This window comes from Myotis brandtii, unplaced genomic scaffold, assembly GCF_000412655.1.
Source record: "Myotis brandtii unplaced genomic scaffold, ASM41265v1 scaffold250, whole genome shotgun sequence".
NCBI classification, from domain to species: Eukaryota; Metazoa; Chordata; class Mammalia; order Chiroptera; family Vespertilionidae; genus Myotis; species Myotis brandtii.
The window spans coordinates 6,455,980-6,470,468 of record NW_005359478.1 but is presented as its reverse complement, the minus strand read 5'-3'; the positions used below and the strand labels follow the sequence as shown (position 1 = coordinate 6,470,468).

The 14,489-nt window shown below is 52.0% G+C and overlaps 1 protein-coding gene across 2 annotated transcripts in view; it reads left to right on the top strand.

The window, feature by feature from the left end:
• The window catches only part of TNR (tenascin R), a 324,699-nt gene that overhangs the window by 305,476 nt on the left and 4,734 nt on the right, over positions 1 to 14,489 (top strand). For both annotated transcript variants that reach the window (XM_005867690.2, XM_014540911.1), the window contains 4 exons: positions 515 to 645; positions 1,519 to 1,651; positions 10,645 to 10,796; positions 12,315 to 12,411. In XM_005867690.2, the coding sequence (XP_005867752.1) occupies positions 515 to 645; positions 1,519 to 1,651; positions 10,645 to 10,796; positions 12,315 to 12,411 (513 nt within the window). The remainder of the gene's footprint in view (positions 1 to 514; positions 646 to 1,518; positions 1,652 to 10,644; positions 10,797 to 12,314; positions 12,412 to 14,489) is intronic.

Genomic DNA, 14,489 nt, shown 5'->3' with positions numbered 1-14,489 from the left:
ATGAAAGTCAGTGGAGTCAGCAGACTCACGTCTACTTTCTGCCTTGACTTGGGTCTGGTGACAGCAGTAGAACCAGGCCAAGAGGGGCCAGTCCTGGAAATGCATCTGGCCAGAGAGTCTGCGGGACATTAAAGGGCTTGATGTTGGGGAGAGAGTTGCTGGATATAGTCGTGGCCAGGGGAACAGTAGACAAAGCTATAGATGTGAGAGTGTTATAAGTTCAAGAGTAAACCACAGATATGCAGGTGCAGCAAGGTCATGAATTCAGACAGAGGGTCAGATTGGAAGATGTCCCCCCAGGCCCAGAGGCCCGGGTGAGGGGAGTGGGGAATAGCTGTCAGAATGCTTATGACCCTAAAGGATCACCTTGTGACTGGGGGGCCCTTCCTGCTCCTGTCCAAGCGAGAACTGAGGTCAGCATGTGAGCAGCCCAGAGACCACACAGGTGGGCAAACAGATACATGTGCCTGGAATCAAACGGGCAGGCGCTCCTGGCATTTTCTCCTCTTTGCAGTACTGGACCCTCCTGCAAACCTGACTGCCAGCGAGGTCACCAGACAGAGTGCCCTGATCTCCTGGCAGCCCCCCAGAGCCGAGGTCGAGAAGTACGTCCTGACCTACAAATCCACTGACGGAAGCCGCAAGGTGAGCGTCGACTGAGGGGGGAGGACCATTTCTATCAGACAATCCACAGGAGTAAACTGGGTTTTCCCTGACGGACGCACGGCCTGCTGCTGAGGAAGGAGCCCCAGTCTGCAAGTCAGAGATCTGGGCGCTAATCCTGGCTCTGTACAAAGGCAAACACTAACCCTCTCTGAGTGCCGGCTTCTTCCCTAGACAATGGGGTGTCTGCCTCTGCGGCTTCACTCGCCTGTGCCAGTGCTTCCAACATTATGAAGCAAAGCGCGCTGGAAACTTCCAAGCTGCTATCAGTACGTGGAACTGGAAGGGCCTTTCACTAGCAGGGCCGAGCACACATGAGCTGGATGCCAAACTCAGCAGCCTCTTATGCCTCCTGATGAGCACTAGAAAGGCCACATGTACACAGCCTACTGCAAAGAGATGACAAATCTCTGCTTTATGTCATCAGTTGAAACAATCCATCTAAAGTGCAGGCTGTCATACTTGGTTAGCAGTGGAGGGCTTTTTTAGAGTAAAATCCTATCGGGAAGCTTGAACATGCGGAACAGATTGAGCAGCGCTTGTCTGTTGCATGTGGAGCAGGGAGTCCTAGGGTTCTGCTTCCTCAGTCCAAGAGGAGGCCCAGTGCAATCCGAAAAGCACCGATTCAACCATCCAGGTGCCGACATTTACCCCAGCATGCCCCTGGGAGGCAGGAGCTGTCCTCTCTGCTTATTGGCTCTGTTTTCTGCTTATTGTGGGGTGGAGAGGATGACAATGCAATGGCCACTGCAATACTGACCTAGCTGGCCATGGGATCCGGACTTCCCTTCCCCACACCCCTCGTTGCGAGCTGGTCCCTCCCTCCCGTCACCCTTCCTCCGGCTCATTCCACAGGAGCTGATCGTGGATGCAGAGGACACGTGGATCCGGTTGGAGGGCCTGTCTGAGAGCACAGACTACACAGTGCTCCTGCAGGCGGCCCAGGATGCCGAGAGGAGCAGCCTCACCTCCACCGCCTTCACCACAGGTGAGTGATTGGCTGCCACTTTCCTGCCTTCTTCTCCCCTGTGTGACCTCAGGCCCCTTGGCAGGAGCCTCTGCCGAGGAGACTGGGCCAAGGAGGAGGCCATCAAAGAAACTCAGTTGCCTCCTCCGCTCCTGCCTTTCCCCTCCGATTCCTGCCAGGAAACCTCTCACTACCAACACAACCAGAGGGACCACAGTGCATCTCCCTGGTCCACCTGGACCAACTAAACGCACCGAGTAAAGACATCAGGTTCCTGTTCAGATTTTCCGTCGGTGCTTTTCCAGCAGGGTTTGTTCTTCCCCCTTCCCCTGCCGCCTGTAATCAGAGATCCACCCATAAAGGAAGTAGTAGTGAACCCTCACTATTAAACCTGTGGTTCTTCTCCACACACAAAGCACTTTGCATTCTTAAAGTCACAATACAGTCCTTACAACAACTGGGGAGGAGGGCCTTCTCGGCCCCATTTCACAGGTGCATGGACATCAGATGACTTCCATGCTAGTAAGCAGCTGGTTCTGAACTTGAACCAAGGTCTCCTTCTAAATTCAGCTGGTCCTCCTGCCTTCCCCATCCAAGCATCAGCAGATGATACTTGAAAATGTCCTTTAAGGATAGGAGTGTCCTAATGTGTGCAAGGGGAACTAATATCTAACCTCTGAGGGCTGTGGCAGGCACTGTTCTAACTGCATTGCATGTGTGATCTAATGTCATCCTCAGGACAGCCTGTGAGGTGTGTTCTATTACCCCTGTTGACAGATGAGGAAATGGGGCCTCAGGGAGGGGAGGTAACTCCCCCAAGAGCCCACAGCTCTTCAGTAGGACAGCTGGGATTTGACCCCAGTTGTTCTGGCTCTGGGGTCTGTGCTGTTACCAATCCTTTCTGTCACTTCCCATGGTGCCTCTCTCTACTGTCTGTAACATGGGACCACCCAGTCTGGACTTTGAATTCTCTCCCTGCCCCACATTCTGGGGTGTGGCTGTGCCCCTGTGTGGGGCAAGTGTAAACCTGCCCCTTACCCCTAAATGCATGTCTGCCTGCCATCTCCGAGCACCAGGGCGACGGATTCCTACCCAGGCCCCAGAGCCCAATCCCTGACCCCAGAGAAGTGATGGAAAGTCCTCCATCCTCCCAGGGGCCTCCCCCACCAGACTTGCTCTAAAAGACAAAGCGGGACACTAGATCCAACACACCAACTGTCACCAGTGGCTCTTTAGGATAGTGAGTTGTGAATGAGTCCTCTCTTTCCTTCTTTTTTATACTTTTCAATCTTAGAATGTGCCTACAATGAGCACATTAATCAGAAAAACTTTTGATTAGAAAATAATAGAACACACCTCACAGGCTGTCCTGAGGATGACATTAGATCACACATGCAATAAAAATAAACCTTGATTTCACAACCAAGACATGAATCCAAAATGTGTCCTCCCCAACTAGAAACTAGAGGACACCTCATCTCTTTTGTGCGGCTGAAGTCAACTATACTCTCCCTCCTGCCCCTTCAAGGCAGTTCTGTCTCAGAACCAAGGTGCTACCTCTTCTTGTTCAAGCCCTTCCCTGCTCATTGACAGCTTAAAGGGTCCTCTAAGCTCCTCTTTTCCAAGCTACCACCCAAAGGCCCTGGATTGGAACTTTACATTGAATTAAGAATTTCTTTCCCATAAAAAGGACACGGATGACAGAAACATAAACAGAGCCCCCAAATGCAAAGTTCCCTGAATAAATTACAGTAAACCTGCACGGTCAATTGAATGTCAGTATTAATGCATCCTCACTGCCTTGCCACGCCACCCCCTCAGAACCCTCACACCCCCACACACCAGAGGCCACATGGTGTACCCCGTAGGCTCCATATGTGGGCTCCTATTTCGAACGAAGGAGGGGGAGAAAGGAGGAGGAGGAGGAGAAGCAAAGAGCAGGGTATTGCGCTTACTGGGAGCACTGCCAGTCTGAGGCCCATGAATTGCTCCTGCTGAGGAACTCCAGAGCTTCCTCTATGGTGGCAACCAGGGCTGATAGATTCAGAGGCTAATTTCAGTCTAGCGACCAGCATCCATTCTGACTTCATTGACAGTACCTGAGCTTTCCACCTAGCATCACCCTATTCTTAGGACGCTGGTCTCAGCCAATCATTCTAAGCACTTTTTATGCCTTATCTTATGGAACGAAAGCGCTTAAACTTAGGTCCCTAAGTGGCCTCCATCCACTGACAAATTCACATCTTGTCCTGGGTGGGCCAAGAAAAGAGACTCATTTCAAACAGATGACTCCTTAATGGGTTGGAAAAGAGTTGAGGTGTTAAAAATATAAAATTAAAATAAGAGAGAGAGAAAAGATTGGCTTCTGCAAAGCTTCCTTTGACCAAGATGTCTTCCCTGTTCGAATGCCTGCCTTAGAACATAAGCCCATCTCATTCTAACAATCACATTAATAGCTTCCTGTCCTCTTGTCCCCGGTATTTGCACAAAACTCCAAGGAGAATTTAATAGAAGTAGAACAGAAGAGAAAAATATGGATCTATTATTTATAATTTACTGTCGCCTGAAATTTCATCCAAGGTCTACTTGTCTTTTGGAGACACGAATATAAATGAGAAAACAAAGACTCCCGCAGAGCAACAGAGACTGGGCAACGTGATCTCCTGAGAGGAGTTCTCATTGTCTCTTTTAATCCTATAAGCGGCAAACAAGGCGCTTGCTGAAGCTGTCCTCACAGGCAGTGAACACTATAAAATAGGCTGTCTTAACCTGAAGGTTAAGTGGAGACAATCATTTGCGGAGGTTCCCAGAGATGGGGAATGAGAAGTTTTCTTTATTGCCTTTGCTCCGTGCCTGCGATCCCACATCCAGGCCAAGCTGATCTCTGGGGCTTTTTAGGGAAACTCAGAGAGTCTATTCTAACACAAGCTTCCGTTTGGGAAGTTGTGAAAATAAGTGAAGATTGGCCAACCCTGGGTTCTGGGACAGCAGATGGTGGGCCATGCAAATCCGCAGAGTTATCAGTTAATAGTACCACTGAGGTTGTGTGTTTCATCTTGGGTGACTCTCAGTAGGTGATGATTTTCAAGGAATTGGTCCATGTCCCTGAATTTACTTAGAGTTGTCTATACTACTCAATTGGTCCCTCTATAGGGAGAGCAGTGAATGTGGTCAAGCAGTAATGCCACCTGCCATAGGGCCTTGAATGTCACTATATACAAAATTTGATCTGGCCCATTTTTAGCCATGCTGTCCCAAATGTTCTCAGAAAAGCTAATTTCCATTTCCCTTTTCATAATCATAGGAAGGAAAATAGTGTCCACATGGTATCTTACATTTAACAAATATTGAATGAACCTTCACAGTGGGTTACACACTATACTAAACACTTCAAGGGCATGAGGCAGTGGGGAACAGACAAAAGGAGGAAATGGGGTAATTTCAAGTAGTGGTGAGTCCATAAAAAACAAACAGAGTAATGGACTAGGGACCGATGTGAAGAGCTAATTTCCAGGACGACTCCTGTACTAGAAAGGCTTTCCTGATGGTCACTTGCCACTTCCTTCCCTCAGCCCCAGCCCCTGGCCTCAGCTAGGATGTCAGGCCATTTGAGCCAGGACATGAAAGATGAGAGTGAATCAGACAAGGAGGAGAATTCGGGCTGAGGGAAGAGCGATGTCTACACCCAGCGGGAGGAATGAGTTTGGCATGTTCCAAAGCCTAAAAGAAAGCCAGTGGTAAAGGGAAAGGAGGACCAGGCAGGGCCGGAGCCTGCAGGTCCTGTGGGTTGTGGTGAGGCCCTGGGGTTGTATTCTAATTGCAAGAAGCCATCACGTTGGAGAAGCCATTGGGAGGTTGTTGGCACGTGAGAGACAGAGATCACATTATACTATAGAAAGGTCACTCTGGTTCAATATGAAAATGGATGCAAGTAGGGCCAGAAAGGCAGGAAGAGACCAGGGAAGTGGCATTACCATGACCCAACCCTCCCCTTGCCATGCTGAAGCAAGAGACACAGACACCAGGCTGGCAGCTGCCAGTCTATGATCAACTAATCTGCCATGGCAGTGGGTCTCCTGATATGAGTCCCAGGAATAGTAAGGCAGATTATGTCAGAACGGATCAACTAATCTGCCATGGCAGTGGGTCTCCTGATATAAGTGAGTCCCAGGAATAGTAAGGCAGATTATGTCAGAACATTTCTCTACTGTTAGGGTGCCTTTAGCTGGTCTTCAAAGGGAAGACTTAGAAGACTGATGGGTAGAAAGTGGGTGGTCTGCAAAGCTTGAGGACCTTCCTCAGCGACTCTGTGTACAAGGAAGACATCCAAGCTGGCTATGACTCAGTTGATTCTCTGTTCCCATCACCTCCTCAAAGTCTATTGCCACCTCTCCTCTTGGATTCCCGCTACTACCTCCTAAACGAGTCTTACCTCCAGTCTCACTCCCATCTCATTCATTCTCACCCCCATCTCATTCACAATGAGAACAAGCTTTCTAAAAACTTGAGCTTGAAGTCCATTGCTGGAATCTTCAGCCTACTGCCTTCAGGAGAAGGTTCAACTCTTTAAGTGGCATAATCCAGTCCCCACTTACCTCCCCAAGGCTCTCCCTCACCCATCCAACCCCACCCTTGCTCTGTCTCCTGGCTGACCCTGCGGTTTCCCAAAATAGGCTATGCACTTTCATTGGCCAGAAACACCCTTCCCTACCAATTTGTGGCTTACTTCTATATCCATCAGTTCCTAAACTAAGAATCCCTTTCTGATTAGCACCTGCCAATCCCTACACCGTCCCAGGCCCCACCGCTCACCTTACCCCCACCAGCCCCGGGCATCATGGCATACTCACTCCCGAGTTTTGATGGCTCCCTGTGTTTATCTCTTTCCAGAGCACATAGAATTTGGGATTATGTTTGTATGTTTCTCCCACCAGAGTGTGAGCAACCTGAAAGATGGAACTATATATTTTTCTCTTTTATATTTCCATCTCTTTCTTAGCCCGCTATTTAGAACCCAACAGACACTTCCTATATGTTTTTTTAAACAAATGCATAAAAGAATAAACAGGTAAATGAGTTAGAAGATGCTCTCAAGGTGGCTAAGGTGGTAGGTTTGACGGCCTGTGTGGGCTGACCAGGTAACTTAGCTCTTCCCACAAACCCACTTCTGGGGAAAAGACACCTACTAGTAAGTTCCGGTGGCCAGAGGTGGTCCCTGCGCTGCTGTGGAGCCGCACATCCTGCTCTGCTGGGTCTGTTCTCAGAATTGCCGACATCTCGCTTTGGTCCTGATGCTACAGCCGTAAGGACAGGCAGTGGACAGACACTCTCCAAAGCCACTAACTCAGACCACTTTAGACACTGTATCCAGGAACCCCCTACACGGAAGGGACAGGGAAGGGACCAGAAAGGTCTCTTCCTTTACTCCCAGCCACTGGAGCTGTCTGATTGCTCTGTGCATCACGTAGCTCACCTCACTCCACTCACAGCCAGCCTTCCAATGCCCAACACAAACCAATTTCTGAGCAATTCTTCCGGTAAATGCCCGTCCTATCGATCTCACAATTACATCTAGAAACACTTAACTATGAGCCATTTCAGTGTCCCGATCACTTGGCATTGCGTTCCTCTTAACTTGGCAATCAACACAGCCTGTGCCTTAAAGACAGACAAAGCCTCTCTGTCAGCGGGCCCAGCGATTGCACCAAAGGGAAGGAAGCCTCCGGTGCTGCTCTGGGTCCTGAAATGTCTGCCTTGAGAAAAACTACCGGATGATCTGTGTGAGGGTAAAGGTGTGTTTCTGCTGAGAGTAGATGGTAGGACATCGGGAGTGTCCCGATGCATGAAATCTGTCCCGACAATTCCCTGAGAGTGTCCGAATCACAGCACACACGCAATGAACGCAGCGGAACAGTAATCAGTGTGGTCTTCATTATTAGCTAGGCAGAAGTCCAGTAACCCCAAAGCGCTCCTAATGGTAACAACTGGAACCAAGGCTTATACTCAAGGACAAATAGACTCTCTTCCCCATCCCCCCCCCCTCTAAATCTTGGGACCTGCCCACTCAAGACACACCTATGGGAAAGAGAGAGGGAAGGAAATGGAGAAAAGGAAATCGGTAGAGAGAGACAGAGAGACTCTAAGTCTATCCAGGCAGCTATATGGATCTAGGCAGAGAAAGCCAACCAATGGGCCCCTTGGGGACACAGTCCAGCTGGCAATTCCACTGCTTGGCCTCTCAGAGAAGAGGAGAATGTACCAGAGGAAGAATGGGGTTCCCAACCCGCTGGGCACCAGACTCCTCTGAGGAGCTCTGGTAAAACAGGATCCACTGGGGACCAGCACCCGCCCCCAACCGCCGACCCCCCCACACACACACCACACACACACTAAGTCAGCAGACAGGAATCTGAACTTGAATCAAGGCCCTTCATCCCAAGTTGACTGTATTCCCATTTTTTTCACTTCAAAAAAAAATGAATTCTTTTATATGACAGTCCTGATATTTCAAAACGTCTCTTCTCCACGGCAAGTCATCTCAGTTTATTATCTTTGTTTTTGGTAGAGCTACCTTTAAAGCAATTAGTATGTTTGAGCCTTCTAAAAATATCCATAACATAAGCATTAAATAATCTACATGGTCAATGTGAAGTAGCCTGTATAAGATTACTCACTCATTCTGAAGTCTGGTTTAGTGTTTTATGCAGACTGGTAGGAGGCTGTCATTTTAAGATTTGGGAGAAGATGACTGGGGACACACATGTTGGGAACTGGGTAGACATTTGGGGTTCTGGCTCCTTTAAGAAGCTGAGTTGATTCAGGAGAAGGGGCTGTTAGAGCACAAGGTAGGAGTGCACTGAAGACCAAGAACATTCTGTGCTGATCTTTCAAAATGAGAAATCCAGGCCGTGAGAGAAGGCTGGTTGCTCCCGAGACCAGGTGGAGAAGGCCTGGAAGCTGGGAAACAATCGCGGGGTTCCCACAGCAACAGGGAGTGGGGAGGAGCTCACTGGCAGCTTCCCCCACTTCCAGGCACAGGTGGGATGGGGAGCACTAATGAGCCCCAGGACAAGCTGCGATGAGAGAAAAGCTAAGAGCATCCCTGCAGCTATTCAGGAAGTCGGGTTTCCATGTGGGGTAGACAGTTCATTTGAACATGGGACCTTTTCTCAGGTCACTTTAGCCTTCGGGCTACAGCGGTTCTCAACCTGTGGGTCCCCAACAATGAAAATACATCCTGCATATCAGATATTTACATTATGATTCATAACAGTAGCAAAATTACAGTTATGAAGTAGCAACGAAAATAATTTTATGGTTGGGGGTCACCACAACATGAGGAACTGTATTAAAGGGTCGAGGCATTAGGAAGGTTGAGAACCACTGGCCGAGATAGATACAGACATAAATTCATCCTGTGCCCACGGGTGGAGGTGGGTCCCGTAACCTGTATCGTGTTCTAGCCTGTTTAGCAGAGAGCACAGAGCACCTGACTGAGGTTGGAAACTCGAGTTCAGGTGACGGGAGGAAGTCATGTGATCTCTCCAAGTGCAGTCTCCTCTGTAAAATAAGTTTTTTGATTCACAATGATCTGCCTTCCTCTCAAGTTTCTTGCAAGAACTAAGTGAAAATGAAAACTCACTTGGAAAAGCACAGGTTCTGTAGAAACCCGCTGTCATTCCCCGAAGTAGGTGGCGCCTTTGTTCCAAACTGCCTGCAAAGGGAGCCACCCTTGCCCCCAGTGTGGCTGAGCGAAGGGCAGTTCTGTGCTGGGGGTTAACTCATCTCCAGAGGGGCCTCGTGTAAAGTCTATGGAACCCGAACAACCTCTCCCCAACGCAGGATGCTTCCCTGATGGTCCCTGACAGGTGTCTCAGATGACCTGGGCCTTCAACGAGGCTATATGTCTCCTTCCTTGTGTGGCATGAGGCTGTCACTTGCTCTGACCCTCCAGCTGGCTTTCCAAGTGGCCTGGGGTCACACCCTGCAGTGCACAGGCACTGCCACCAGGGGGCACTGTGGTGACTGGCCCATGAGGTCCTTACCCAGCCCCTTCAAAACTGCTACACAGTTCAAGGCTGCAGGATCACCAATACTGCACCTTACGTTTCCCGGGCCCCACGCCACTGCCCCTCACTCTCGAGCTTGGCCTTTCATGTGCTCTCTCAGCTCCTGCAGTCCAGAGAGCCCTCCACTGGTCTCTCCTCCTCAGCTTGCCTGCTAAGCACTAAAATGTGCCCTGAAGCTAAGCTCTTCAAGACACATGATTTAAGCTTCTCTTTCAGCTAATTAGATATTGTTCTACAAATTGGGCTGCTCTTTCTGAAAGATGCGAGGCCGTGTATTCCCCCTGCCGTCTCTGTAAGCTTACACTGAACTGTAGAGCACAGGCACTGGGTCAAGTCCAATGGGGAGATGATTCTGCACGAGGAATAGATGTCCGTCTTCTTGCTAACGCTGAGCTTGTCTGGGCGTTCCTGAGTGTCTGCTGTGAGGGTGGCGGAAGGCTTTGTCTATCAGCGGTCACCAACCGGTGGTCCACGGACACTAGTGGTCCCTGAGGTCCGAAAGGTTGGCGACTGCTGGCTTAGATGCCTCTCATCCTGTGACAGGAGGCCCTCCAGGGATGCATGGTGGCCTGTGCACCTGTAACCATCGCCTGAGTAACCACTCACATCTTCACCTTTGGGGGGAGGGGTATTTTTATTATCCCCATTTCACTGACGAGAAAACTGATACCCAGGGAAGTCAGGCCATTTGCTTAAGCTAAACAACAGGTAAGTGGAGGAGCCAGACCGTGAGCCCAGCTCTCTGGTCTGCTGTCTGATTGCTCCATCAATTAGGCGGGATGCAGGGTGAGGCAGGGTTCCCACACTGGGCGAGGCCAGAGTGGATGTCCCACGGCTCTTGATGAGGTCCCACGGACCCTCTGAGCCCTTCTGTGATTTGATCAAGGGGTTCGTGCAGAGAGGGAGGAAGGATGCTTTCTGGAGGTCGCCTCTTTTCCTGTGCAGGGGGCCGGGTGTTCCCTCACCCTCAAGACTGTGCCCAGCACCTGATGAATGGCGACACTCTGAGTGGGGTCTACACCATCTTCCTCCACGGAGAGCCCGGCCAGAAGCTCCAGGTGTACTGCGACATGACCACGGACGGGGGAGGCTGGATTGTAAGTATGCACGCTGCTCCCCACGCGTGCAGACAGCCCGGGGTCCTCGTCCACCGGGCGCAGCGCCCACGAACCCACACCTCACAGCCTCTGCCCGTCCCTTCAGTTACTCCCCTCCTGTCCCTCTTGGAGGCTCTTCACTGTCCTCGGGGCCCTTTCTCAGCAGCCCCGTCCTAGGCTTGGCCCGGCCCAGAGAGGAACAGCAGATGGAGGCTGCAGTGGCCTGGCCCAGGGAGGGGTTGCTTCTGCAATGGCAGTGCAGGCAGGGGTGCCGGGGCAGGACAGCGGCTCAGACAGGCCCAGGTCCTGCCCGCTGGGGTCTGCAGCTGCCAGAGGAGTAGCAGAGGTGAGCCTCTGTGGGGAGCTCTTTAGGACCTTTCTGTCGGACAGCTGCATATGAGGGAGCAGAGGAGGGCAGGGCATGGACAGCCACCTCTGGGTACCAAGGCCAACCGTGTCCCCATCCTTCCTTGGACTCCCTGGTTCGTCTCCAGAGCTGTCCCAGCCTTCAGGGAGCACCTTGATTAGGAAAAGAGACACCATTTCCTGTGACCACCCTCCTCCACGTCTGATAGTCCAGGACAGAGAGAAGGGAAGGGTGGCTTCACTAACATCCCTGCCCATCATACAGCCCCACTGCAGACGGGAGGGTTCCTGCAGCCCAGCCTGCAGCAGCCTGGCCCGCAGCAGCCCGGCGCTAGCTGGGTGGGTGCGCATGGGAAGGAGTATTTAAATGGAGTGAAATGGGGACTGTGCTCATAATAGCTACACTTGGGAGACATTTCCTTTTCTCTTCTGACATATCTGTGCCTCCTTCGTAAAGCTTAGTTGGGAGTTGAAGCCGAGGCTGATGGATTGGAGGTTAGATGAAATGAGCACTTAAACAGCTCGCAAAGTGAATGATATGCAGTTCCTTGCCTGCGATGGGATGACGACAGTTACTGCTGATGTGGAGTTGGGCCTGTTCTTCCGGAGAGAAATGCTCTCTGCTGCACGGCCTGGTGCAAAGGACGGACCTGAGAGCCACCAACTCCCCTGTTTGGGGGCTCGCTGTGTCCGAGTCCTTTCTACATTGCTGGGTGCAGATTAGTGTCAACATCACAGCCGGCCTCTCCATCGGAGCCTCTGCCCTTGGAGAAGGTGCTGTGTGTCTTCCAGGGAACGGACGGCGGTGCAAGCACCAGCCCTGCCCGCAGTGCCCTCTTCCGGAGAGAAATGCTCTCTGCTGCACGGCCTGGTGCAAAGGACGGACCTGAGAGCCACCAACTCCCCTGTTTGGGGGCTCGCTGTGTCCGAGTCCTTTCTACATTGCTGGGTGCAGATTAGTGTCAACATCACAGCCGGCCTCTCCATTGGAGCCTCTGCCCTTGGAGAAGGCGCTGTGTGTCTTCCAGGGAACGGACGGCGGTGCAAGCACCAGCCCTGCCCGCAGTGCCCTTGTCCCGCTTGTCCTCGCAGACGGAAAACTCGCTTCCAGCAACTTTCCTCCGGCCAGCTTCCTCCCCCATCTCTTCCCAGGTGTTCCAGAGGCGGCAGAATGGCCAGACCGACTTTTTCCGGAAGTGGGCGGAGTACCGCGTTGGCTTCGGGAACCTGGAGGATGAGTTCTGGCTGGGTAACGCCCGCTCTGCTTTCCCTGGGAGATGCTCTGGCTCTGGGTCCAGCACTCCTTCTGGGCCCATGGGGGTTATCAGCACCCCCGTGTCTGCTGAGAAGTTGACAGCTCGTGAATTGCTTTCAGTTCCTCCGGCTCTGTTTGGCTGCACTATTGATCTGTTTTTATCTCATTGTGGCGTTTTCCTCTCTGCCCCGTCTCTTCCCATCCTCATTAATAGTCTCTTATGCTGATGGGTCTTGACAGGAAGCAACTACAAGGCTCGGATCGGCCTGGTGTGCGAGGGGCATGAGGGCCACAGGGCGGCGGGTCACCTTACAAGCAGCCAGCCAGCCTGCAGGCAAGAGAGGACGAAGCAGGCGCCACGCACGCTCAGTTCTCTGGGGGAATGTTACTCCCTGCCTGGGCCAGCAAGGGAGGGAAGTGAGAATGGCAGAGAGGTGGCCGGCAGTGTCCCCGAGTTCTGACAGGAGCGGAGGTGTAGATTGAGAACTGAGCGGGTGTGAGGCGGGAAGCACACACCTGGCCCAGGCAGATGGCAGGACATCCTGATGACCTGCCGCTCCCTCTTGGTGAGATGTTCAGCCACTGGTACAGGGAGGCGGGGAGAGGAGATAAGCGTGTTCCGAACTGGTGGCCTCCGACACCTCCCTGTCACCTTCTCATCCGGGCCTCACTCGCTTTCCCCCTCACTGGCCTCCCTGCCTCCATGACCACTCAGCATCCACAGGGCCACTAGGATGAGCTTCCTCACACCCAAAACCTGCCCAGCGGCCAACCCCCTGTGTAAGCCGTCTCCGCCTTGCCGCCAGGTGAAAGCCAAGCCCCTGACCCCTGGCCCGGCCTCTCTCCTCTGCCTTGGAGCCTGCGCCCACCCTGAGCACCTCTCTCCTCCCACACGGCCCCACCCCCACCAACTGCAAACCCTCGGAATCACTGATGATGCTTCCTCTGCAAGGAGCTGTCCCTCCCTGCACACCGTGGCATCCATCCACGTCCATTCAAAGACCAGAGAGCCCATCCTACCCACTGGTCTCACCCTTTGCCTGTGGGAGAATGGGCCCCTCCCTTATTGGTGGCCAATTTCCTGTCCCAAATCAGTGTCCATTTCCTTATCCCCCTTGACTATACTACATAAACTGTGGGGCTTGGACCACATCATCTTCATCTCTGAACCCTGCTGCCTATTACAGTGCCTGGGGATAGCAGGTAAAGCGTCGCTGTCAGTCAGTGGTAAGATTACGGAGTGTCTGTTAGGAAACCAGATCTGTGTTTGCTGATGTAGGTAATAAATCTGAGATGAAAGTCACATAAAAATGCTGAGAGAGAAGTCAGTGACTAAGAAACACTGGCCCTCGACGAGTTTGCAAACTGCTTGGGAGACAGCAGTGCCTGGGCCAGTGCCCCCACCATAGGCAGGGCTCTGTGCCCAAACCCGTGCCTGCCCCCACAACCTTTGTCCCATCTGTGAAACACCTGAGCTGTCGGCACTTGTGTTTTCTCTATATCGCTGTTTAGTTCATAAATCTATTGTTTGGGGAAAGAAACTTGGAAGCATCGCCCAAGTGGGAAGCTGGTTATGTGCAGTCCTAAAGGTAGCCTCAGAAATCCATGCCAGGAAAACAACACTCATCCTATATAATAAAATCCTAATATGCAAATTGACAGAACGGTGGAACAACTGGTCGCTGTGACACACACTGACCACCAGGGGGCAGACGCTCAACACAGGAGCTTCCCCCTGGTGGTCAGTGCGCTCCCACAGAAGCCAGGCTCATGGCTGGAGAGCGCAGCAGTGGTGGCGGGAGCCTCTCCCACCTCCGCAGCAGCGCTAAGGACCCCTCAGGGGATGTCCAACTTTAAGCCGGCAGGTGGACATACCCTGAGGGATCCTGGACTGTGAGAGGGCGCAGGCCAGGCTGAGGGGAACCCCCCCCCCCCACCCCAGTGCACAAATGTCGTGCACCAGGCCTCTAGTGTTATTAAATGACCGTTAAACCCAGTGCTCCCAGCCTGTGGCTGCTGCTACTGGTAGTAACAGTGAGATTAGAAGTGTTGGGTGTTAAACCACAGGAAGT